This window comes from Arachis stenosperma, chromosome 8 (genome assembly GCF_014773155.1).
Source record: "Arachis stenosperma cultivar V10309 chromosome 8, arast.V10309.gnm1.PFL2, whole genome shotgun sequence".
Lineage (NCBI taxonomy): Eukaryota > Viridiplantae > Streptophyta > Magnoliopsida > Fabales > Fabaceae > Arachis > Arachis stenosperma.
The window spans coordinates 10,777,838-10,804,423 of record NC_080384.1 but is presented as its reverse complement, the minus strand read 5'-3'; the positions used below and the strand labels follow the sequence as shown (position 1 = coordinate 10,804,423).

At 31.7% G+C, this 26,586-nt stretch overlaps 3 protein-coding genes across 6 annotated transcripts; 2 read left to right on the top strand and 1 right to left on the bottom strand.

The window, feature by feature from the left end:
- Nucleotides 1-5,527: 5,527 nt before the first annotated feature.
- Nucleotides 5,528-8,339, top strand: LOC130943882 (uncharacterized). 4 transcript variants are annotated; one of them, XM_057871956.1, is made up of 11 exons: nucleotides 5,655-5,804; nucleotides 5,894-5,959; nucleotides 6,107-6,353; nucleotides 6,614-6,694; nucleotides 6,802-6,855; nucleotides 6,937-7,005; nucleotides 7,346-7,408; nucleotides 7,507-7,589; nucleotides 7,694-7,759; nucleotides 7,868-7,948; nucleotides 8,030-8,339. In XM_057871956.1, the coding sequence occupies exons 4-10, from the start codon at nucleotides 6,617-6,619 to the stop codon at nucleotides 7,896-7,898; spliced, it is 444 nt and encodes a 147-aa protein (XP_057727939.1). In that variant the 5' UTR covers nucleotides 5,655-5,804; nucleotides 5,894-5,959; nucleotides 6,107-6,353; nucleotides 6,614-6,616; the 3' UTR covers nucleotides 7,899-7,948; nucleotides 8,030-8,339. The 4 variants fall into 4 exon arrangements, with proteins under 4 accessions (XP_057727938.1, XP_057727937.1, XP_057727939.1 ...); XM_057871955.1 differs by lacking the exon at nucleotides 6,107-6,353 and having other exon boundaries at nucleotides 5,528-5,804; nucleotides 8,054-8,339; XM_057871954.1 differs by lacking the exon at nucleotides 6,107-6,353 and having other exon boundaries at nucleotides 5,528-5,804; nucleotides 8,030-8,338.
- A 3,275-nt stretch (nucleotides 8,340-11,614) lies between these two features.
- Nucleotides 11,615-15,244, bottom strand: LOC130943866 (LRR receptor-like serine/threonine-protein kinase RGI2). The gene is made up of 2 exons (XM_057871927.1): nucleotides 12,281-15,244; nucleotides 11,615-12,189 (listed from the first exon to the last, which is right to left on the bottom strand). Exons 1-2 carry the CDS (start codon nucleotides 15,111-15,113, stop codon nucleotides 11,735-11,737), a joined length of 3,288 nt encoding a protein of 1,095 aa, XP_057727910.1. The 5' UTR covers nucleotides 15,114-15,244; the 3' UTR covers nucleotides 11,615-11,734.
- A 9,962-nt stretch (nucleotides 15,245-25,206) lies between these two features.
- LOC130946742 (dof zinc finger protein DOF3.2-like) lies at nucleotides 25,207-26,338 on the top strand. Its single transcript, XM_057875584.1, has one exon. The coding sequence runs from the start codon at nucleotides 25,313-25,315 to the stop codon at nucleotides 26,156-26,158; it is 846 nt and encodes a 281-aa protein (XP_057731567.1). The 5' UTR covers nucleotides 25,207-25,312; the 3' UTR covers nucleotides 26,159-26,338.
- The last annotated feature ends 248 nt before the right edge of the window (nucleotides 26,339-26,586 follow it).

Sequence of the window (26,586 nt, the reverse complement as noted above, 5' to 3'; positions counted from 1 at the left end):
CATTTTAAAAATTTAAGTTAATAGAAAAAGATAATATTAATAGATATATCTCTAACATTATTAAAATAATAATCTTCTGAATAGCATAACCATAACTTTAATTAGTTGAGAGAAAAAAAAGAAAAAAGCAAAATAGTTGGGCAATAACTACCTCATGTAATTGGTTAATGGTTTCTTTCATTATTACTATGATTTTTCTTTTGAAATGTGGTTATGGTTTACAATAAAGAATAAATGTCATTTTACTATTCTCAAAATGTTTTTAAGCGAACAATGTGCATCACATACAATAACTTTAAAAAGTACATAATTATGGATGCTTTTAAAAAATAAAATAAAATAAAAAGAGCAGATAGAAGACACTTGATCGAGGAGCTAGTTTTATTTTTAAAAGTATGAAACTTTTATTAAATAGCTTTTCCCTTTAATTTTTCCTGATTAGTACATGCATGATTAAAAGAAATATTGTTTTCAAAATGAGAAAATAATAAAGATTATTTTGCCCGTCCTTATATCAAACTATAATTCATTATCATGTATATGCTTCATTGATATAATAAAATAATTAATTAATTTAAATGTGAATAAAGCTGTTGCTTTCTGTTTTGAAGAGAACATTATTTTATAAGATTCTTATCCACATTTTTATTATTCTTTAACTTTATACAAACTCACCAGATATTATGATGTTTATTGTATTAATTAATCTTCATATAAGTTATTAATTAGAATTAGATTGGCATGTATTGTTTCATGATTTAAAAAGAGATCAGAATATTAAAAATACTTGGCTCATCCTGAAAGAATGATATCATCTTGTTTATTAATTGTTTTATTGCCGGATGTCATGGATGACATAACAAAGTTCCAAATTAAATAATGGATATATAAATTCTTATTATCAGGTTCAGTTTATTTTAGTTATGAGGTCAGAAGATTGCAAATCTAAAACTTTGGGTTGCTCAAGTGTTGTTGAAAGTTTAAATCTCATTTCATGTATTCAGTAATTTATTGATAAATAATAGACTCTTGTATAAAATTTATATTTATCATGAATTAATTTTTGAGTTATCAAATATTCAAATTGGAAAACACATTAAGAACAAAAAATATTAATAATTAGTGAAAAAATAATTTAAAAAAAATTATGTGAGTTATTTAATTTTTATGTAAAGTAGAATATATATATATTTTTAAACAGAAGAAAAAATTTATTCATCACAATGAAACAATGTTAAACGGTGCTTATAAAATACTAAAAATAATAACTTTGATTCAAAAAATAAAATGAGATATGTTTTATGTTGAATTATTATAAATTAAGAGTGAACTAACATTCAATTACAATGAATCTGAATATGAAAAAATAGAGACAAATTTTAGTCTTTATTATGTCTAAAGCTATACATAAAGTATTGCAATATTTTAAAATATTAATTCTTCTTCGTCTAAATCTAAAATCTTTGCTTATCTAAAAGTAGTTTTACAAACCAAAAGCTAATTTCATCATATTTTTTTCTCAAATCTGATATATTGTTAGAATTAGTATTGGACTTAGTCCAACTTAAAAAATTATATTATAAATAAGAATATGATGCAATAATATAAACATATATGATGTAATATTATAATTTAAAATTTTAGTTTCTCTCTAAGCCTTAATTCTAAAGATTTCTATTCTATTTTCTATAAATTTTTATCTAATTTTATCTATTCCTTGATATAAATTCATATCATATATCTATATCACCATACTCAAGTCACCTAAAGATAAAACACCAAAAAAATAAATAAATAAATAAATAATAAGTAGAAAATATACTTTATTACGTATCAACGTACTGTACCGAAGTGTGAACATACTAGATTCTCTGTATGTGAAGATTTCTCAAGTTTGCTGGCTGCTTTAACATTTGATTATGTTCACTAGAAGATGACATAAATTTCAATTTCTTAACAAATTTTGTTTTTCCTGGTGAATACTACATTCCACCTCTTGGAACTGCTTCAAATCCTAAGCAACTTAATATATGCACATCGTCCTGAGCACTTCATAATTTTTTTGTTTTTAAAACAGTTCAATATGAACTCTATATGATTCTCTTGAAAATGGTTCCACAAACGATCAAAATGCTTCGTCGTGTTTTCTATATTTTATTTTTAACCAGAATTTTTTATACTCAACGAAATACGAATGCTTTTGTCTAAGAGTTACCCTATAATTATTTAGATTATTATTAAAATAATTATTTAAATCAATTTAAAAAAATTTTAAAAACAGATATTTTAATCCAAAAAAATTAATATACAGATTGATTTTTAGTATTTTTTTCTGTTAGATATAATAGTCTTTAGTCCATTTTTTAGAATGGCTCACTAAGAACAAAACAGTCCCTAGCAAAGAGAATAAAACAGTTCTTGGTAACTTTTTTCTTCCTCCTCTTTTCTGCCGCCATCACCGTTTCTTCACCTCAGAAATCATTCAGACCAAAAGCATTGGTCTTCCTAGCGACTACTGCAATAAAAACTATGTCTCCTCCACCTACTGCCTGCCTGTTATGGCTCCGCCCATTGCTCCTTAGCCAGCTTCACCTCCTGTGACACCTGCAACGCCCTTCCCTACCCAGGATACAATAACAACACTTGCGGCCTTATACCAGATAACACCACCCCCCACACCGCCACCGGCAGCGAGTTTGCCGAAAACGTCGTGTCTATACAATCCACTAATGACTTCAACCCAGGCCAAAACGTCACTGTTTCGCATTTCTTCTTTTCCTTCACTCTCACTTTCCTCTTTAAATTGGATTATCTGTCATCCCTCTCTTCCTACTACAACTACCATCTGTTTTGGATTTTTCTGTTATAGTCGTTAACAGAAACAACACAACACCGTGTGCGAAGACGACAATATTATCGTGTGCTTTTGGTTTGAATGATTTTTGAGCTGATGAGATGGTGATGGCGGCGGAGAAAAGGAGGAAGAAGAAAGCTACTAGAGACTATTTTGTCCTCTTTGCCAGGAATTGTTTTGTCTTCCGTTAGTGAATCACATCGGAAAATGGACTAAAGGATATTATCTTTGACGGAAAAAATGCTGAGAATTGATTGTGTGCACATTTTTTTACTTTTCTGGGTCAATTATTTTTCTTTTGGGTATTATGGGTCAAATATGCATACATAGAACCATCGACACTTATTTAAGTGGACAAGTGAGTTGACAATTCGATCAACCCAAATTGGTTATAGGTCGAAAATCTTTGATTGACCAGAATTGTGTCTATTGTTTTGGTCCTTTTTTTCTTTTTTTTTTGGTCCGATCCAGGCCCAAAACCAAGGAACGAGGGTCAAACCCAGGTCTGGACCCAGATTTCAAACTTCTTCCTTCTTCTCTAGGTAGTTGCGTGTGTGCTTCTCACCACTCTAAGCCTATAACACCTCCGAACTTCCAAGAAGACTTTCATTTGCCGCAAACATGCCACCGTCACCCGCATCACCCGCTAGGCCAATTCCTTCTCGTGCTCGCATGGCCGTCGCGACCGTCGTTGGTTCTGTAATTGTCGATCTTCCTTTGCTTTGCTTCTCAGGTTCCATTGCAGCTTCGGTTACACTTCTACACCGCCGTTCGCGTCGCCGTCCACCCTGCCATCTGCCTAGATTCAACTGATTGTCCTCTGTTCCAATTGACTTCGCGCCGTCATTCTTAACAGATACGTCGTCCCCCCCCCCCAATCGGCCTGGTATCCGTTGCCACCTCCGGCCTCCACCAAAGGTTGCATTGATACCACGCCTTCAAGTTCACTACTTTGCTCCTCTCCTTCCGAGGATCGTCGTTGCTGCTTGCTGGTTGCTCCTCGTTGTGCTTGTGTTCCTCGAAGCATCTCTGCTGCCGGTTGCATTGATTTCTCTTGCCATCGTAGATTATTACCCCTTTCATCGCTGATTTGCTGCACCAGAGTCCGTTGGCACGCCTCGCCGTTCGCTGTCGCTGTGGTCCACGGCCGCTCTTGCTCTGTTGTGATATCGTGTCTCCGCACTTCTTCTCCCTGATTGAGGTACTGAGGCGAATCTTCCTGTCTTCTTCTGCTTCTCCATGCTGCCGTCTCCTCCCTCTTTAGGATTCTTGCTATTTCTCCTGATGGATGCCGGTTCCAATCATTGCTGAATTTTCCGCTAAGTATGAGGGTGGCCACAAGGTGGGACAGTTGATTCCCTTTCCGAGGTGTCCATGTGAATTCTCCACCAGAGACTTCCTGCTTCATCTCTGTAATATCCATCAGAATCATATCCACTTCCCCTAAGCTACCTTTTGATTTCAATATTTGGATTAAGGGTAAGCAATCTGATTCTATCAAAATATTGCTTAGTCCTAAATTACTTATTATGATAATTGAATTTCTTATAGCATTTGCTTCTACTGCTAGTGCTGAACATGAAGCAATTATCTCTACTGCTCCCAATAGAAGCTTTTCATCTATGTCTCTGATCACAACCGCGGTTGCTGTCTCCCCTGTGCTTGCTCTAAATGATGCATCAACATTAGCTTTTAACCAACCCTCTGACGGTGCTCTCCCGGTAATGTGTCCCACTCTTTCTCTGCTGATTCTGTGTTTGTTGATTATGTCTGATTGTATGGCTTTTCTGTATTCTTGTTCTCATGTTTTGGCTTTCATGATCATCAACTTAGGATTCACCTCCTCTTTTTGGTATATTACTCAATTTCGTGTCTTCTAAACCTCTTAGCATAAGACTGCAACTCTGCTAATCATGATGTCTTGTTCTTTCTCTTCGATTTGTTTTATCTTCAAAATATTTTCTAAGAACCAATTCCCAAAAAATGAGACTGTCTCTTTTGCTGGAATGCACTGACATTGTGCTCCAAACCAAGTAGCTCTGGTCCACAGGCATATAGAAGGGCGTGCTCAGTAGTTTTCTCTTCTTCATGACAAATATGACATATTGGTGTGTTAGTTAACTTCTTTTTGTGTAAATTAGAATTTACTGGTACAACATTTTGAGAAGCTTTCCACAAAAATATTTTTAACTTTTTGTGGTACTTGTAACTCCCGTATACTTTTTCATAACTCTCTCTAATCTGCTCCAGTTATTGAACTCGAAGACTTTTGTTGTTTTCCTGCCGATGCTTCCTTTCTTGCTATGTAACATCTCGATTTAATAGTGTACATCCCGTCCTATTTATAAGGCCAGTATAAGAAATCTTTCCTTTTTCTCAAGCTGATTAGTGTCTGAAAGATTTTTTGCATCATATGTTGGGAAAATTCTGCTTCAATCTTAGCTCTATTTCACCCTTCTCCTCTAATTATTAGCTCGCATACTCTCCTATTCGTGCTGCCCGTTTGGTCCTTTTTTTCGGACAAGCTATTGTTTCAGTCTTGACACATCCAGCTCGTCCCATTAAGATTAATGAATAGGCCCAGCCCATTTATGAGGACCAGCCAATTCAGCCCAATAAGGACTATTTTTTTTAAGAAAGAAAATTACGGGAAAAAAACGAAGACCAGAAAAAAAAATTGTGTGTTACGAAGAAGATGAAGACGGAGAATTGAAGGTGGTAGATGTGAATAATGGCACTGAAGCTGAGGGTGTTACCTTCAATTCAATTAAGCACTGCTCTCCCTACATTATCATTCTCACTCTCCCAACCACGTTCTCTTGGTTTTCGTGCATTGCGGTTACACCCAAACACCATAGCCACACCTTCATCACCAACGAGACTAATGATTCGTGCTTCTAGAACCGAGTCCAAAGCTGCAACCTTGGGCTCCAGAGCACCTCAATTTCAGGTTTAGGGTTTTTTTTTCCCTCTTTCTTTTTTTACTTTGAAAATGGAATATTTTCCTTAATTTAATTTTAATTGTTTGGATTGAATCAGCTTCCAGAGCCTCTTACTGGTAAAGTTTGGTCATTGGAGGATTTTGAAGCATATCCAGCTCTACTGGTACCATCCTCCACTTTTTTTTATTCTTTATTATCTTTCTGCTTATTTTTTTTGTTCTGCTCCATTTTCCAAGCATGTTTTTTTTCCATGTAAGAATTCATTGAAACAGATATTCTAGTCATGTGGAAATCTGTTCTTGGTAAACAGAGAACTCAGATGTGAGGGTGAGAGAGAAGTTACATGAGCAGAGTTTTTGAGGGCATTCAAAATGAGTTTCAATAATAGAGTGATGTACTCTGTCCTTATATACTACTTTCTATAAGCACAGAGCTAATTACTACCTTACATTTTACATTGGGACTTAGCTAACTAATTGCATTAGTAACTGATTCTAACTTTAGGTTCTAACCAACTTCGCGCGCCAATTGTATGGAGCTGAGCTATACACCACCAAGTCAGTAGCTTCCTTTTTGCTTAATACTAGGTTTCTTAGTGTGTGGATTAATATATGCTATTTAAGTTCTCTTATGCAATGTGCTAAAACATAGTGGCTAAGTTTTGAGAACTGTTCTAGAAGTTGTTCCTTTAATCTCTTTCTCCAGATGCTTATTCAGTGAACATGTGAAATTTCTATCTGTTCAGACTGTAATATGTAGTGACCCTTCTTTTTTCTTTTTCTTTTTTCCCTTACTTTCCTCTTTATGTGTTATGCAGGTTATGTTTATATGCAATCATTGTCCATTTGTTAAGCATCTGAAAAAGGATATTGTAAAGCTTACGAATTTCTATATGGAGGTAAGTAAATCGATTACCCAGGAAGAAATATCTTACTTTCTTCAGTAGCAGGCTGGAATTGAATGAGCAAAAAAACATTTTAAGAATTTTATGGTTTCTTTCTACAGAGAGGACTTGCCGTGGTTGCCATTTCTTCGAATTCTGTAGCCACTCACCCCCAGGTTATCATAACTACATATCCTTTAATTGAGATATGAGCAAAGTATTGAATGATTTGTCAAACTTGGAGTTGTGCCTTACAGGATGGACCGAAATTCATGGCAGAAGAAGCTAAGTTGTTTAGCTATCCTTTTCCATACTTATATGATGAGGTATGTTTCAGTACTTAAGTCGCCTTTTATTAAGTACCTACATGTACATGACCAACCAATTTGTTTGCCATAAATAGATATTGAATGTCATTATTTATTAATTATTATGTTCATTTGAAGACATGTTCTAAAGGTTGTGTTTGCAAATCATATTAGCGCTTTTTTATCATAAAATTGGAAGCTCTTTTCTACTAGCAATAACAGAATAACTCAATCAGGCCTGAATCATGACTGCAGATCATTCTTTTTCTGATCAGTTAATTGGAACTTATTGAAACCGATGCTATCTTTTCTGTAATTTGGTAAAAATGTATATTTGATTGAATTTTTTCGGTTGCAGTCACAGGATGTTGCACGAGATTTTGGAGCAGTTTGTACACCTGAATTTCTCCTCTACAAAAAGGTAAATACAGCCAGCATTGTTCATTGTATTGCACATTGTTCAGCATTACTTTGATTTGGCTGCTAACAAGCCCTGAATTGCTAATCAAACAATGATAGGATGGTCGGAGGCCATTTGAGCTGGTTTATCATGGTCAGTTTGATGATTCGCGACCAAGTAATAATGTACCAGTGACAGGAAGGTTAGCTTCACATTATTTATCATCGAGCAATTGTTTGAACTTCCCTAATCTCCCTATTGTATTAACCACCTTTTATTTATTTATTTATTTATTTCTGTATAAAGAGACTTGAGCTTAGCAATAGATCGCGTTTTGAGTGGCCAGCCAGTACCTTCAGAGCAAAAGCCTAGGTATTGTACATTACTCTCCTTCCGAAAGCTTCAGAATCTTTTGAGTTTTGGTCTCTGTTGTAATCAATAATCACATACTTACGGTTGTGAGTTTCTATTTGAATAAAGTATTGGATGCAGCATAAAGTGGCACCCATAGAGGAAATCCTGATCTGTAAATTGTATTTATCTTGGATAAGATACTAGCCAGTGAGTTCAAGCTTTCATTTTGCATTTCTTTTTTGTATGTTTCCATTCAATGTCACTAACCATTGTGTACTCTTATACCAGTTTGTTCTTTCCTTTTCCATTCAGTCTATCAGGTAAGTGTGAGGTACAAGACGATGGGGTAACTTGTGGTTCTTCTATTTGCTGGATAAGTCAAGTTGTATAAGACTATGTATGTACAAAATGAGAAAGCATTCAGTCACATTAAGTTCGGGTATCTATGTTCTTTGCTTATTATGTGGTAATATATAATATAGAAATTTCTTTAGCAAAGCCTTTGGAAATACTATGTCATGGATAAGATTTTATATTATTTGTATCTCCTTTAAAATAAAATTATAGCCATTTTCTTCCCCTTTATCTAAAATAACTATCCATTTGAATTAGTTGGTGTATTAAAAATTCAATGTGTTTAAAATTTAAATACAAATAAACTATGCTTCTGGAGTTGCAAAGTGTGAAGAAATAGAATCTAGTTCTTTCCATGCAAATAGTCTGCGTTTCGATGGTAATTTAATTTAAATGCTGAGTCATGTAACTCAAACTCCTTATGGCTTTCTTTTCATATTTTGGATGTAAGTGTAAATTTGAGATCTTTTTAAATGAAAAAGGTTTAATATGACAAATTTTGTTGCCAGACTCTCTCTTTTCTATTTTCATGAATTCCATTTGATTTCACATATCACAATGTACTAAACTAAATTCATACCTGTGTCTTTTTAGTTTAGAAATTAAAAAATAAATAAAATCTAACAGTATAAATTCTTTCAAATGAATATTGCACTGAAATTATCATCACCATATGGAAATCTTTGTTCCAGTTTCTCTAATTAAGAGACAAGTGTATACTACTACACTTTTACAGAAAATACTTCATGCCACTAGTTTTTGCAATCATTCTGTTATGTGCAGAAATTAAGCATAATTATAAAAAAGAAAACTAAAAGTATTGCTCAGGAAAGTAAGAAAAAGTACTATTAACTATGATAATCTTTCTTGTAATTTTTCTCATCCATAAAACATATTCATATTACAATAGCAATACTCTAGAACTTTCCAATCCTAATTTAAAATGATACTTACTTTTATATTCTAAAACACTCTAATTATTTACTTATATTCATAACACATTCCTTTTAGTCCAAAAGTTCACACCAAAAAGTTTATTGGTCTCATCAATTGGTGGTAATCATAATAACCTTTCTATACTTAATTAAATGATGATTCTCTATGAAGTCTTTGTCTCCTATATATGAATACTGCTTGCTTTAATATTCTTTCATTTCTTTGTGACTTCACCATAATATATATCCACGTTTATTCATCAGTACATTTGTGACCACTTGAAAAAAAGTAGCACATGCAGATTGCAACTATAAACACAGAAGCGTCATCATTGCATGTCCCACTGCAGGATTTGGTGGCTTAAATACATTCACTAACTTGGTTTACAAAAATTTATTCGATTGACTTCTTATTGCCTCTAAAGCTTAGTCTTTATCATTTTTTTCAGTTGACTCTTCCTTAGTTCTTCTGACATTTGGTGTTACTTTAGTTTAAACATCTGTTAGTTTGCATTCATACTTTAATTTTTGAGAAGTCACTAGTTACTTCTTCCATCTGTCTCCCATGATACCAAACAAGGATTGTTGTGCTTCATTAATGAGTACCCTTTAATACTCATCAAGTTAGGAATCACAGGTTTATGATTTATTTTTATATACGTGTCATAGTTACCTTAGTTCTCTAGTTTAGTTATATATATAATATAATAACATACTGAATTTTCTATTCTGCATATTACAAACTGAATTGTCTCATATAATTTAATCATAAAATATAATAAATTGCTTTCTAGTAAATAGGGTGTTGCTTTAGGAACATTAATTCGTTTGTTTCCAACAGCTATATGGCTAGTTTCTAGAAGGAAGCTATATGGCATGTGTTATTGGTGTTATTAATGAACTGAAGTACAGATATTAACTTTTCTCATTGTGTTTTAATTTAATTAAGAACTACAAAACTTACTTTTCCAGTTTTTTTTCTTTCTTAGGAAAAATAGTGAGTTACTTAATGGGAGATGATTGCTTGAGTTCCTTACCAAGGGAGATAAGATAGATAATATGAAATGAAACTATATGTATGTGTGGGGCTAGTATGGTCTCCAATCACATGAATTAAAGCGAAGTTTCTTTTGAGTAACATGCAGCACAGAGCTATCTCTATCTTCACACAAATAATTGCTGAGGGACATTTGTGAAGGATTGGGTGGTCCATATGCTTGGTTTTCTCTTTCTTTTTACTATTTTTCTTTCTTTATTTGTTTATATAATTTTTAATTCTAATGTTGCTTATGTATATTTTTCTTTTTTGGTATATATATTTTTTTGTTACCTACGGTATTTTCAGCCTAACAAATTAAAGATTAATTCGTCGAATATCATCTAAAGGTTTGCTGCTGGCTAATAGGTTACTTACACAAATCAGAATTCAAACTCATGATACTTGTTTAAGTGAATGAGGAAACTAATCATTTGATTAACTCAAATTAAATTTTTTTTAGTATATTATTGCTTATATATATATATATATATATATATATATATATATATATATATATATATATATATATGCCAGGAAAGAAGGCAGTGTCAACTCTTGCTTTTTGGTTCTTGGCCCATCTCTCACAGTACATTTGAAAGCTATGTCCGTTTTGTTTTGTCAAAGTCCAATTTTTTACTAATAAATGTTTTCGGTGTGCATTTTAAGGATGTGAAAATAGAAAGATGTTATAAAAAAGATAAAATTTTAAAGTTTTCTGATATTAAGTTCATAAAAATTTAACTTATCTGTAAATTTATCAAAGTACTTGTTAGCAAGAGCTGTTTTCTATTAACAAGTCATTGTATATGGAAGTAAAAGTAGTGATATATTTTAACATGATAATTTTTGGTGTTTTTCAAAAGTGTGGAAGATACACAAATTGGAGGGTCCGATTTCTATACTTCAAATTTTTTAATTTTGTTTAACAGAAATTCCTCGGTCCGATTTCTATACTCTCATAAATTCTTCAGTCCGATTTCTGTACTTCTCACAAATCAGACAGTCTAATTTTTATTTATCTAATTAAACGGTTCCATATTTAAAAATAACACCCCATCAACCCACATTTTTTAAAAATACCATTGCAAGTTTGCAACTCCAATATCAAAAACAAAATCTTCAGTCATTGTTCATGGAATTAATTGAATGTAAGGAAAAGAAACGGTACCCTCTGTCATGATACATTTGTCGGCAAAAGTAGACTCTTATATTGGTCAGATGGGACTACGTCCTAAAGCCTCTTCTTCCTGGATCCTAGTGCAATCAACTTGCACTTTGGTATTTTAGTACAAAACCTTATGTTTTATCTCTTGGTTTTATTTAACTAACATATTCCTTAAGATCCAATGAACTTAACATTTTCATCCATAACGCTTCAAGTAGATGCAGCCCTTTTAAAAGATTATATCGCTTCACATTGTTTAAAAATAAAAGTCTGATAGTCTTTATAAATATAAGCTAATTTTTATTCTTCAGACTAAATTTTGGGTACCTTAAAAATTATCTAAAATATTTATCAAAAGACCTAAATTATCTAAGATGTCTACGATGGAGTATTTTCATGTATAAATAAGAGTTCTCTTTGGTTGACTAATACTAATATGCATTAAATAATTTGTCACAAGAAAAAAGAATATGATTGAACAAGTCTAATAAATAATAACACTATGAAGAAGAAGATGGTGAATCTATTAGTGGCTGACATGATCTAGAGAAACTTGAACAATGAACAGCTGCTTTAGGATTTGTAACCATGCCTTTATGGAGGAAATTGGGCTTCTCGAATTCATCATTTTCATGTCTGATCTCCTTAAGCATTGCTGTTACATCTTTCATGGCAGGCCTTTCTTCTGGGCAAGGATTCACACATAGGAGAGCCACTCCAAGAACTTGAAGCATCTCAGGGATCCTTGTTCCACATTGCAGTATCAGATTCTGGTCAAGGATTGATGTGAAGTCTCTTTTCTTCACTCTGATTTCATAGCTAACCCAGGTGACAATGTGTGCACCCTCTGGAATCCTGTTATCTGTTGGCTCCATCCCTGTTAACACCTCGAGTAGCACCACTCCGAAACTATACACATCACTTTTCTCTGTGATCCTCAAACTGTATCCATATTCTGCAGTTTCACAATGAATACTACTAATAAGGCACAATGAATACTAATTCAAAAGAATGGATTTACAAGGTAAGAGAAGTTGTATACTCACCAGGAGCTATGTATCCATAAGAGCCTGCAACAATGTTAGAGGCTGCAGAACAATCTGATGAATTGACAAGTTTGGCAAGGCCAAAATCTGCAAGAAAAGCTTCAAATTGTGGACCAACTAAGATGTTATTGGCCTTGATATCCCTATGAACAATTGGAGGGATACAATCATGATGAAGATATTCCAAACCATGAGCTGCTCCAAGCATGATCTTGTACCTTGCATCCCAATCCAAGAACAGTCTCTTCTCATGGAGCAATCCAAACAAGCTCCCATTGCATATGTAATCAAACAAGAGCAGCCGGGTTCGTCCGTTGTCACAGCATCCTAAGAGTCTTACAATGTTCTTGTGCCTTATTGATCCAAGGGCCTGAACTTCAGCAGAAAACTGGTCTCTCTCTGGTGGCGGCTCATCGCTCTTTATTGGCCACAACTTCTTAACTGCAATTAACTGTTTCATTGGAGTCTCAACTCGATAAACGATCCCTGAGCAACCTTTTCCCACAATGTTTGAATCTGTTAGCTTTGTGACAATGTCATTGATTGAGAAGTTGAGCTTTTGGAATGGAGTGAAAGCCCATTCAAGCTCACCACCTTCCTCAAATTTTGTCCCAAAAGTAGCCCCTTGAATTCTGAGTGCTAAGATTACTCCCAAGGTTACAACAATAGATGTTAAAATAACACCAAGGAAAGTGTAGATAAGGATGTTTCTTACTGACTTTGCTTCTTGGCGATCTCCCTCCGGACGACACTTGTTAAGGCAAAGCTCAGGGTTGCCAGCGAATGCAGCCGGAGGGAGATCGCGGAAGAACTTGGTATCAGGAAGAGAACCAGAAAATCTATTGTAGGAGACATTTAGAGAGACAAGATTTTCAAGACTGCTTAGCACACGGAGGGTGCCTGAGAGCTTGTTGTGAGAGAGGTCTAATATGGAAAGTTTCGAAAGATTCGAAAAGGTCTCTGGAATGGTGCCTGTTAGAGAATTCCAACTCAAGTTCAAGAGGATGTCTAGCCCTTGCAAGTGGCCAATCTCATCGGGAATCGAACCAATGATCATGTTGTTACTTATATCCAGCAACTGCAGATTCATGCAGAGGCCTAGTGACAGAGGAATCAAACCACTGATATGGTTTCCACTTAGAATCAACTTGTTTAGAGATGAAAGTTTTCCTAAGTTTCCAGGAATGCTTCCACTTATTTGATTTGCAGAAAGATCCAAGACATTCAAAGAAACTAGGAATTCTAATGAGGAAGGAACTGTTCCTTGCAGGGCATTGCCGTGCAGATCAAGCATCTCTAGATTAGCACAGTTACCAATCTCAGAGGGAATATCTCCACTGAGCATATTATCTGATAACTCGAGGAAGCTCAGCCGGTTTAAAAGGCCTATTTCTGGTGGAATATGACCGGTGAAATTGTTCGATCCCAAGCGCAACCTGCTCAGCCTAGTGCAGCTGCCAATATCTGGTGGAATTTGTCCTGAAAGCATGTTTGATATCAACAACAACTGAGTTAAATTCTCTAGATGAAACAGTGTTCGAGGAATCGAACCGGTGAGGAAGTTATGCGAAAGATCAATTGCTTCAAGCTTCTTGCAGTCAGAGAGTTCTGCTGGTATGCTTCCATGGAGCTGATTCTGCCAGGCAAAGAAGAGTGTAAGCTCCTTGAGATTCCCTAAGACAGTTGGAATCTCTCCAGAGAACTTGTTGTTATCCAATTCGAGTTGCTTCAGCCTCGAAAAGTTTCCAATATAGGAAGGAATTTCTCCAGTAATGTTGTTATCAGACAAAAGAAGCTCCTCTAATGAGAGTAGATTACTGAGACTAAAAGGTAATTCACCAGCCAGAGAATTCAAAGAGAAATCTATCACCTTCAGATTAGTCAAGTTTCCAAGACTCTCTGGAATTGTACCACTTAGATTGTTCTGCCAAAGCAACACTCTCTTAAGGCTTTGCATAGAGCCTAACTCATCAGGGATGTTCCCTGAAAGCTGGTTTTCATATAGGAACAAGTTTTCCAAAGATGAACAGTTTTGAATCTCTGGTGGAATGTGACCTGTGAGATGTGCAGTGTATACTGAAAGTGTTTGAAGATTGGTGAGTTCTCCTATTGTTGGTGGAATCTCCCCAGAAACTCCGGTATCTGCTAGTCCAAGAAAAACAAGAGCCTTGCAGTTTGATATCTGCATTGGAATTTCGCCGTGGATGCCCGGATTGCCTCCAGCTCGAAGCGTTTCAAGATTCGCCAGCCGGCCTATTTCGCCGGGGATCATTCCAGAGAGCTGGTTGTCATAGAGTGCTAGCTGCTGAAGCTTTGTAAGGTTTCCAATTGTTGTTGGAATTTCACCATTTAAGGCGTTTGAATTCAAGGATAGCCATTGAAGGTTGTAAAGCTGTCCTATTTCATCTGGAATGGTTCCTGATAGAGTGTTGAAGCTAAGGTCCAAGGTAACAAGAGATGTTAAGTTTCCCAATGAAGTTGGAATCTCACCTGTGAGGTTTCCATTGGAGATTACAAGAGTTTCAAGGTGGTTGAAGGAAACAAGCTGTGTTGGAAAGGTGCTATGAAGATCAATGGATTGTACTATGATCTCTGAGACAAAGCCTTGTTTGGAACACTTTATGTAGTCCCATCTGCATGGATTCTCATGAGTTGGATCCCATGAAGAGAAGAAGGAAGAAGCAGTAGCAGAGTTAGAGGAATTGAAGGTTGAAATCCATGAAAGTAGTGAGAGTCCTTCTTGGTTCAGAGAAGAGATTTGTGGTGGAAGAAGCAAAGAGATGTTAAGAAGAAAAAGGATAAGAAGAGTTGTTGATGATGCATTTCTTGACATGATGATGAGTATCTCATCCAAACATAGCAGGTAGCAGCAACACTATTCTCTCAAAGTTACTCTCTTAATTTCTATGATTCCCATATATCCCCATTTAAGGTTACTACTCATAAAGATGTAGACACTTCCTTTATTCATTCTTCACCCTGAAAACAATACTTCACTTTGAAGTTCTTTTATTTTACACCAAAAGCTCTAGAAAGTTGAAACCGACAAACTAGAAGCATTAAACACATAGTAGTCTCATATTTTATAAAATACAGAAGCATCAAGTGTAAAGTTAATGTATAATCTTAATAATTTAATTAAAAAGTGTTGTGTGCAATATCATTTGACCTCAGACTTAATTTAATTTATATTGAAATTCATAGTTAGACTGTAAATGGGTAAATTTTAAATGCAAGAAGACAGTATAAAAGAAAGTGATGCTATTGCTACCAACTATTTATGAGATTTAGAAGCAAATTTTCATTAGAGTGTAATTGTGCTGTATAGATGTCATGAAAGTGAATATTGGGTGTGAAAATGATAGCATTGGCATTTTTAGCATGTACTGGGGTCCTGTGCATATGCACATGTATCTATAGAAACCTAGTTGCAAAATGCAAAAGGGAAAAAGGAAATTTAAATATTACTATAAATTGACAGAACATTCTTCATGGTGGATAAGAATCATTAGATAAACTATGAGACCTAAATGTAACTACCAAGCCTGCAAGCTGGTGGAGTGGACTAGTGGTGGACTTAGGTCCTATCTTCTTTCCCTATATTAGTAAGGAAATTAAAAATTACATAAACTTTGATGCAAAAATTGTATGAAAAATAATAATAATAATAATAATAATAATTTAATCTAAAGGGGTAAGTATTATTTTGGTCCCTAACGTTGAGGCTGAAAATCGAAATCGTCCTTCATCTAATTTTTTATTTAGAATGGTCCTTAACGTTCTTTTTTTCGTATTAATATCGATTTTCAGCCTCAACGTTAGGGACTAAAACAATACTTACCCCTAATCTAAACATTTTTTTTATCAAAATCATCAGTATTCTCTATAATAATAGATAATTTTATTCCAATAAAAAACATACATGTCATAATAAGACTGTTTCTCTCATACTCAATCTCAAAATCTTATCTTAGAAAAAATAAACATGTACTATTTAAACCAACCTAAGTTAATTAATTGCATGTAGTTTTACATAGACTACCAAAAAAATAAGGAGAAAAAAAAATAAAATGACAAATAAATTCTTAAAGATTTATATTTTGGATAAATTAGTCTCTAAGAAAAATACTAATAAAGTCTTCTAAGATATTAAACGTGAACAAGTTAGTTTAAATTAAGATTTTCTACCCTAATCATAAAAACTAATTTGAAAGTAGTGTATCCACATTTGCTATTGTGAAGGATTTTATTAGTATTTTTTTTAGGGACTAATCTGTCCAAAGTGTAAATTTTTAGGAATTTATTTGTCATTTTACTCGAAAAAAAATAGGATAATCAATTAGTGATAGTCTTTTAAAATATAAAATATATTGTTACCAAAAGATAAATAAATAAAAAACAGAAAGCATAGCATAGTTACTGAAGCTGGTTCTATATATCGCTGTATCAGATGTAAAGAGAATGACAGGAGTTCTATTTAGGTGCAAATGATAGGAGTTGCTGGGAATTTCCAAATGCATCATAATGATGGTTCATCTAACTTGGCATAAGAATCCAAGTGTTGATCTGAGATGCACCTAATAAACAAATGAATTAAATCAACACATATTTTTAAATTGGTACAAACTAGAATATGAATATGGTAAGGTCTCAAAATCATATTGTATTTGATAAAATTATTTCTTATCATGAAAGTCAGCCAGTGAGTGAGTCACCTTTCTAAGGGACAAAAAATATAGGTGCAAATAAAATATGCCTTTCTTCCAATACATGGACCCTTTCCAATTCCAATTCCAACTAATTTTGATAATGTAAATCTAACTCTTCAAGTCACTAATAGTCTCTGTTTGAAAATTAGTTTAGGTAATTTAATTGTAATTAGTTTTGGTCCATACACTATATATGGTGGGATGTAACTAGAGAATGAACATATGTGGGTCAAGGATTTTGATATGTGATAATAATTAGCATCACTAGTGAATTATTAATGGTGTGTGAGATCATCAATTGGGAAATAATTGTTAGGGAACAGGAAAAAGGGTACTTGAATGAGAAGAAATTAATTAAAGGAGACATAAGGAAGAAAAAAATATTGGAAGACAGAAAATGATATTTCAATTGTACAGTGCTTAAGGAGATGGCTTGAGTGATTTGGGGATGAAAACAAGATGAGTATCTGTTTAGGCATCATGTGGGTCCCATAGCTAGGGTTAGCCCCGGATTTAGAAGGTGGGGACAAATGATTCCCTAACCACAACTACAGCTTAACGAATAATTAATTTGTACAGTAAATATCCAACAAATATTACAAGCATACTAAAAATTAACCATATCAAATTAATTATCATAAAATTAACTTAAGTTGGTTGAGTGATTAGTTTATTAGTTCATTCGTCTACTTGTCTATTTAAATAAATATTGAGAATTTAAATCTTACTTTATGCATGTGACAAATACAATCCATTAACCAAATGAGAGACTCTTAATTAAACTCAGATCCGCGATAAATTATTCCTTAATCTATTATCATAAAAGAAATTTCAAACAACCAAAAAAAAATTATCATAAAATATATATATATTATTTAACTTATTTTTAGTATGTATTTTAAACTTTAATATATATATATATATATATATATATATATATATATATATATATATATTATATAAGTGCTTTTATGATTAAATTTTAATATATCTTTAGGATAGTTAATTTTTTAATTAAAGTGTTTATATATTACAAACCGTTGTGTTTTGATTATTATTTTTTTAATGGTAATATTAGGGAGATAACAATTTAAAAGTTATCTTATTTAAATTAATATTTGTAAATTCATGCATATAATATTTATAAGACACATTTATTATATTTAAATTATTAATTATTCTAGTAATAATTAAATAATATAAAATAAAATAACTTTTAAGTATTTTTATATTAATTTTTTATTGTCTTTTAAAGTTTTTTTTTTTTTACCTCTTCCTTAGAAGATTGACTTACCTTGCTGTTTCTCTCTTGCAAAATGGATAAAAGAAAACGAAGGTTAATTGTAGAGTTTTTTCTCCTTTTATTTTGAGTAGTTTTTATACTACTTCAACTAAAAAAGATATCAATAATTCAATCATAATGATTAAGAACTACTGAAAAGGTAACAATAGACACATGCCCAAACTCTCTTTAGTTTTCTTGTCCATAATTATTGCATTATTTAATTTGTTTTATGATATACTACAAAGTTTATATTATAACTAGTACTTAAAAAATCAATGTTGTTATATTATTAGCAGTGTGAGGAGTATTATGTTATCTTTCAATAATATATATGTTGTAGTTCTAGGATAATAGTATTAAATATGGCCATCATGCACCCAATGATCCAGATTTGATAGTTATATTATTTTTCACCCTCAAAAAAAAAAGTGTGGGGATGATGTTTTGGTGAATGGGGTCACAAAACAGATAAATATTTGTCTCAAGTATTTGGACACATTAGGTTTAATACTTGTGAGGAAATCAAAGAGTGTGAGCAACCAAGAGTCCCCTCCTTTCAGCATTAAATTGAGGCTGGAAAATTGGAAAACAGACATTCTTATCACAACTTAACTTAACATTGGAGGGCCCTTTTTTTTGTCGTTATATTTTCTGGGCTTTCAACATATTTTTTGCCATCCTTCAATCACAAATATTTCGTTTATTTATCTCACAATGTAACTATAAAAGTGACTTAAGTTTGATTTAATCTAGTAAAATAATAGGTATTGATTTCTTTTTTTATTGGTTTTTAAATAATAGGCTATGATATTCTTTGAAGAATAGGTAATCTTTTTTTTTTTTTTTGGTTTTTAAGAATAGCTAATGATTTTTTTTTTTTTTTGTTGAATAGGGAACGGTTACCAGGTTTTTTTTTTTTTTTTTTGCTATCATTTTGCTGACTACAATTTTGATATCAAGTAATGGTTATTAGTTGTTGCATCCCCTTATATACATTTTTATTTTTGGTAACTTCATCCCCTTATATACTATAAGCATAAAAGAGCTCTCGGGCCCTTTGAACTAAATAGTCAACCTAGGCATTTACCCTGCCCAACTTCCTCATTTAGCCCAAGAAATAATGGGCCTAGCCCAAATTAGATTTTATAATCACCACTACCACTTGGGCTCTTTCCACAAATCATGATCCAATGGTTAGTCACTATACAGTGAAACTTAAAATAAAGAGCTTCCAATGCTCCAGACCCAAAAAGGAAAGTTCTAATGTTGTGTATTTTATACATATTCTTTGGGTTGGGGCTCCGGGTTTTTCGACGGTTTGGGCCCATGTGTGGGCCTGGACCCTGACCAAAAAAGAATCGTCTGGAATTCAAATCGTAGAACAGATTCTTGTATTGTTCATTTTGTTTATATCAAGCTGATTTATTCTCTTTTAACTAGATAAATAATAAGAAGCACGGACACTTTACTGAGTTGCCGTATTCGTTTATCGGATATATTTTGGATATGACACTCACCGACACTCGTCCGACACGCATGTCTGCTATGTCCAACTGTGTCTTAATAAAAATAAAAAATTATTCTCCGAACACGTTTGGACACACCTAAAAATTATCACGTGTCAGCGTGTCTAATTTTATTCTTAACATATATTCTTAAAATAAATTTAGATATAATATATATTATTATTTATTAAAAAAATATTTTAAATATTTGATATAATTAAAATAAGACATTAAAAATAATTAAAAATTTTAATTTATATTTTAATATCAATAAAATATCATTACGATTTATCTAAAAAATACTTTATATTTTATATGTATGTATGTTTCGTTTCATGTAAAATTTTAAAATTCGCATGTAGACGTGTCCCGTATCCGTATTAGTATTCGTACATCATACATCATAAATCCTAAGATTTTTATGGTGCAAATTCTACTAAAAATGAATTTGCATGTGTAATGGAGGAAGAGGCTTATGCTTTTGATAAAATTTGAAGAGGAAAAAAAGTATATATTTCCTTATGTATATGTATATTAAAAAGATTGATATAAATAACATAACTGTTTAAATAATAATAATAAATATAAAAACTAATTTAAATTGGCCTAATGCGTAATTTACTAGTCCGGTTATAGGAGTATCAATTATAATATTCACTAGATGCGGCTGCAGAACGAACGGATGCAACTCCACATTTCTATGACAATCCGAGTCTCAGTTGTAACTTGCCTCGGTGATAAAATATCCACTTGGTTTAATTTGTTTGGTCAAAGTTGGTCACTTAACCAGTCATCTCTCTCTTTTTAAACTACCAACTTGGTGCTTATAAATTAGGGAAAATTTCACTCTCCTCTCTTATAAGATGTTAAAATAACACTCTCTTCCCCTCTATTTTATAAATGTACATTTCCTTCTTTTCTAACTTTTAAAAAACTTCCTCTTTAATCCATTTTAAATTTTTTGTGTTAACTTTATCCATTTTTTAAAAAAAAATAAATTATTTTTTAAAAAAATATCCATTAACAAAATTTTTTATTTTTTATTATTAAATTTTACTTACCAAAATACTCTTTAATAAATTATTTTTTATTGATTAAATTGTATTTTTATTAAAATACTTTTAAAAAAATTAATAATTAAATTATTTTTTTTCTAAGATATCTATCTTTCAATAATTTTTTAATTATTAAAATTTGATTTTACCAAAATTTTTATGAACAATTATTTTTATATTTTACTATTAATTTTTTGATATCAATATATATTATTTTTTAATATTAAATAAAAAATTTTTACCACTATTAATTAATATATATAACAATTAATATATATTGATATTGAAAAATAATCTTACTAAAATTTTTTATTTAATGTTAAAATAATATATATAGATATCAAAAAATTAATAATAAAATATAAAAAAATCGTTAACGAAAATTTTGGTAAAATTATAATTTAATAATTAAAAAATTATTGAAGGATATTTTAGAAAAAAATAATATAATTATTAAATTTTTAAAAAAATACAATTTAATCAATAAAAAATAATTTATTAAAAAATATTTTAGTAAAAAAATATAATAATAAAAAATAAAATTTTTGTTAATGGGTATTTTTTTAAAAATAATTTATTTTTTCTTAAAAAATGGTTAAAGTTAACATTAGTTAACACAAAAAGTTTAAAATGGATTAAAGAGAAGGTTTTTTAAAAGTTAGAAGGGAAGGGAATGTACATTTATAAAATAGAGGGGAGGAGAGTGTCATTTTAACATCTCGCAGGGAAGGGGAGTGGAATTTTCCCTATAAATTATAATATTAAAATTCAACTCTGCAACTAGTTTTCATTAGTAATTGTGATATTATTAATTGTGATATTATTAGTGGACTTCACATTATTATTATGAGTGTTGACTGTGTTGTTTAGATTATTGGGTCAACGATTTTTTTAATTTCTCACTGTCTTGCATCCAGCATATATACATGTTTCAGGTTAAAATCTTCTTAAGAACCACCAATATTTTTTTCATTAAATGTAACTATCCTAAGCTCGTACTATTGTTGAAGCTTTTGTATTTTTCATATATTAACAAGAATCAAACTCAAAATCTTTATTAAATTATGCAAAATTTTATACTATAACATATGATTATTTGTCCTAAAAACTTAAATTCTTAATATATATATATATATATATAAATTATTTTATTCCTAACACATCCTACCAAATTGCATCATATTGCAAAAGATACGTCAAAATTGAATTTTTTAGTTGATTAGGTAGGAAACTTTTTTCTTTTTTCACCCCATACTCTCCAAAGAATAGCTGGACTAAAAGGAAATATTGGAGGCAATAATAAACGATAGTGTGAATGTTTTTTCAATATACATTGCTGTATGATCTAATAATCAAGTATACAATAATTATGATGGCTTTATTTCTACTCGTTCTTGAATCTCTGATCATGATTTTAGGAATAAGGTCAATAGTATTGATCAACGTAACTAACAGAGACCCGCAAGCATCACATGGCCCATCATCTTATAACCGATGCATGGATCAAGCCCTCTCTTTAATTTAATTAATCTCTTATTTTTATGCATGCACATTCCGCATATATAGATATCTGCATATGATTGCACCAACAACGTAACGCTTATTACTGCTTAATTCTACCTACCTAATAAGCTATAGTGAATTATGACATACATGCAAGCAATTTCATATATTGACATATTAATTATTATTGGAAATAATGAATAATAAGGAGTTAGAGACGTGGAAGCCAGTGATCCTCTAACTACGAATACGTACGTTGGCATCTTTCGTGAAAGCAACGTTAAACCCCCACGTGATTCGAATGTTCCTTTTTGGATCGAATCCCCACACCTATGATTGCAACCCTTAGCTGCCCCATACTCTCTCATTTAATTTATACTGTTCCTTTTCATCATCAATTCTAATTAATTACCAACTCCTTCTAACCTTAATTAGCTTCAAATTGCTGTTTCTACTGTTAGGTAGTAAGGATAAAGAGTATAAAGTGTTAATCTCGCATTGAAAAAACATTAAGATGCCAAGAGTTTATAAGATAAGATATTAATTAATTCGATATATTAAGATTTTGAGTTTGATATGTGTTTATTTTTTTAAGTAAAAATTGATGTGCAGCTATTTTTATATAAATTTGATAGTAAAAATTATTATATAATTTAATAAATTTGATTAAATTATTATCTAATAGTTATTTATTATCAATTTTATATAAAAATAATTACATGTGAGATTTTTTTATCAGGTATTTTTTTATTTGATTTTTCTCTAAAAATTTTTTAATGTTTGAAAGTTTTTTAATATTCAAAATAATCATCTATAAAAAAGAAAAAAAAAAACAGATGAAGAATCAAGTATTATTCATCTTCAATTTTTTTTTATCTATGACTAAAATGATTAGAATATTAATATTTTTTAATCATCTAAAAACTTTTCATATAAATCAGAGCACCACAATGTATATATATTATATTCATATGATAGGTTAATTAGTAATAATGGTCATCATCATCACCGGTCTTAATAAAAAGTTTTTTAATTATTGTGGGATAAAATAATATCTGAGAAATTGAAAAGTATTATTGGAATTTGATTGAATTCTCTGAAAGTAATTTAATTATTAATGTATTTAAAATTCTGGTCACGGTATGTATTTTTGCAATTGATATGAGTTATGAATAATTTTAAAGTGAATACAAGTTCACACTAATAATATATTAAGGGTTTGTTTGGATGTTGGAAAGAAAATGGAAGGAAAGAAAATAAGAGGAAAGAAAATGAGAGGAAAGAAAATGGAAAGAAAAGTTGAGTTATTTGTGTGTTGTTTGGATGAATAGAAAATAGATGGAAAGAAAATAGAGGGAAAATTTTCTTTTGTTTGGATGGAAAGAAAAGTGAAAAGAAAGAAAATCATAATAGTATAAAATTACGTTAATACCCTTATTATAAAATAAAATATAAATATTTTTATTTATTCATATTTTATTATATTTTATAAATATTATAAAATATTATAATTTTATATATTTAATTTAAATTATTTATCTAATATATATAATATTTAAATATAAATTTCTATTATAATAATATAGTAAAACTAAATTTATATTAATATTTGTTAATAATAATATAACTAAGGGTAGTATTGGAAATACAAAAATATAACACTTTTTTTCTAGTTTTTTTGCTTGTGATGGAAAGAAAATTTTTTTAGTGGGACCCACACTAAAATTTTCTTTCCTTTCTATTTTCTTTCATAACCAAACAAAAAAAATATCATTTTTCACCCATTTTTTTTTTTATTTATTTTCTTTTCACTCATTTTTTATCAAACCAAACATAGTGTAAAAGAGGAATTGAGCAAGATGAGTAATTTATAATAAAAAATTAGGCATGTAAATGTGGTGATATGTGAATGGTCAATTGTGGATTAAGGATGATTATAGAATTTGAAAATGATGGAAAGATATGTGCCACGTAACCCTGTAATGCACGTGATGATGGTGCCATATGATGTGTATAACTGGCAACTGCATATGTATGTGAAGCTTCCTGCATAAACCAAATTAAAGTACCGTCCACACTAAATCCAATACACAGTATTGTTTCATACTCATACATTCTTGCCGACTTTTCATTAGAGACTCAAATCCCACCTTTAATTTCTCCTTAAAATACTAAGTATTTACTTCTTAAGGAAATGAAATCTTTTTAAAGAATAGGGTATTTAAGACCAAGACTAGTTATAATGACTTAAGTAGCTAGATATAGATGGATCTTTGAATAATAAAGGAGAGAGGAATGGATCTTTAATTTCATATACTTTTGAATAATGGACCAACCCTTTAGATGCAATAAGATATCTTTAGTGTTAATGATCAACAAATTTTATGATTTATAGTTATTAATCAGTTATTATTAATATTTTTAGTAGTATAAAATTTTATCTAATAATTTTAAAGTTTTTCATTTTTTTACTAATTAAGTACTAGTCAGATTTTAATAAAAATGCTAGTCTCCTAAATTTTCTCATTTCTAATTTTAATATACGTGACTAATTTTATCGTACTTGAAAATTAGTTACTGACTAATAAATTATTATATATACAATAAAATTTAAACTTTCGATATTTACTTAAGCGAATAAATAAAGTGACGAATAATCTAAATTAATTAATAATTAACTAAATCGATTGTAAAAATTGTTATATAATAATTTAGTTGGCTCGTCTAATAGTTTTGGACTATCAAATTGGTTTGACTTAAGAAGGTAGAGCACGTGAGGGAATGATATATATAGAGACGGGGGAGGCGGCTATGAAAGTGCAGATATGATGCAGTTGCACACACCCTTCCTTAATGTTAACGATTTCTCAACCGCCCACGTTATAGTTCCTCTGGACACACAAATACATACATACATGCTCTCTGCTCTCTCTGCTTTCTCTCTTCTCACTCTCAACTCTCAATTCATCCATTAAATGTTGCCATCAAGTGTAGATCACCATATAATGCTGCATAACCATATTCCTATGCCTATGCCACCAACCTGGAAACCTACCATAGAGGTAGCCCCTAACTGCCCCCGCTGCGCTTCAACCAACACCAAATTCTGTTACTACAACAACTACAGCCTCTCTCAGCCTCGCTACTTCTGTAAGGCCTGCCGCCGATATTGGACGAAAGGCGGCTCCCTCCGCAACGTCCCCGTCGGCGGTGGATGCCGCAAGAACCGCCGTTCCAAGTCCGCCAGAAACCAAACGCAACACCGCCTTCAGGGAGAAGACTACTCATCGTCATCTGCTGATGCTCATCAACCATCATCATCACGTGACATAGACATGGCGGTTGTGTTTGCCAACTTCTTGAACCAAGCTCCAATAAGTGAGGATCATGGCGGTTCGTCTTCCTCCAGCGGTGAGACCGAGAACGATGCAGTAGTTGTGCAGCCGAAGAAGAACAACAACAATGGTGATGATTTCGGAGTTCTATGTGCTGACGTGGAACCTTCTTCGTTTGAACAAGAACTGAGTCTGATGAGTGGGATCGAGTTGGATGGATTTGATGATGTGGTCCAACATGATGATGGTGTTGCTACATGGCAACCACCACTACCACCACCATCAATGATGCAGATGCAGATGCAGGAGATGGAATTCTCCATGGTGCCATTGATGAATGAGCATCATGATGATGATGATGAGTTATTGATGATGCCATCTTCTATGAATTTAGTAAGTGATGACGCTTCTTGGAACACTAATAATTGGAGTTCTTTTGATCTTTCCACCATGGAAGTCTTCTCCTCCTCGTCATCAATTAATTAATTAGAGTCTATACATCTCATTTTCCGGATATATATCATGTATTCTTCTTCCTATTATTTCATAAGGACAGAGATTACTTCTAAGTTACTTATTTTGATACCAACCAAGAAGGAAATTAAAGTTCATGTAACGGACCCATATATACAATAAAGCTCTACTTTAGCTGCTGTAATAACCATATTTGATTTTTTTTTCTGTCAACTATAAATAAATAAAGGGATAAATATTATTTTGACCCTAAATCAAATTCATCTCTAAGATTATTTTGGATTTAAAATTGTTCTCAACGTTTAATTTGATATTAAAATCGTCCTTTTGACCTTTTACGGATAAAAATACCCTCCAGTCCACCACCACCACCTTTACCACCATCACCACCTTCCTTACTCTTAGAAAATACCAATAATCAGATTCAAGAACACAATATT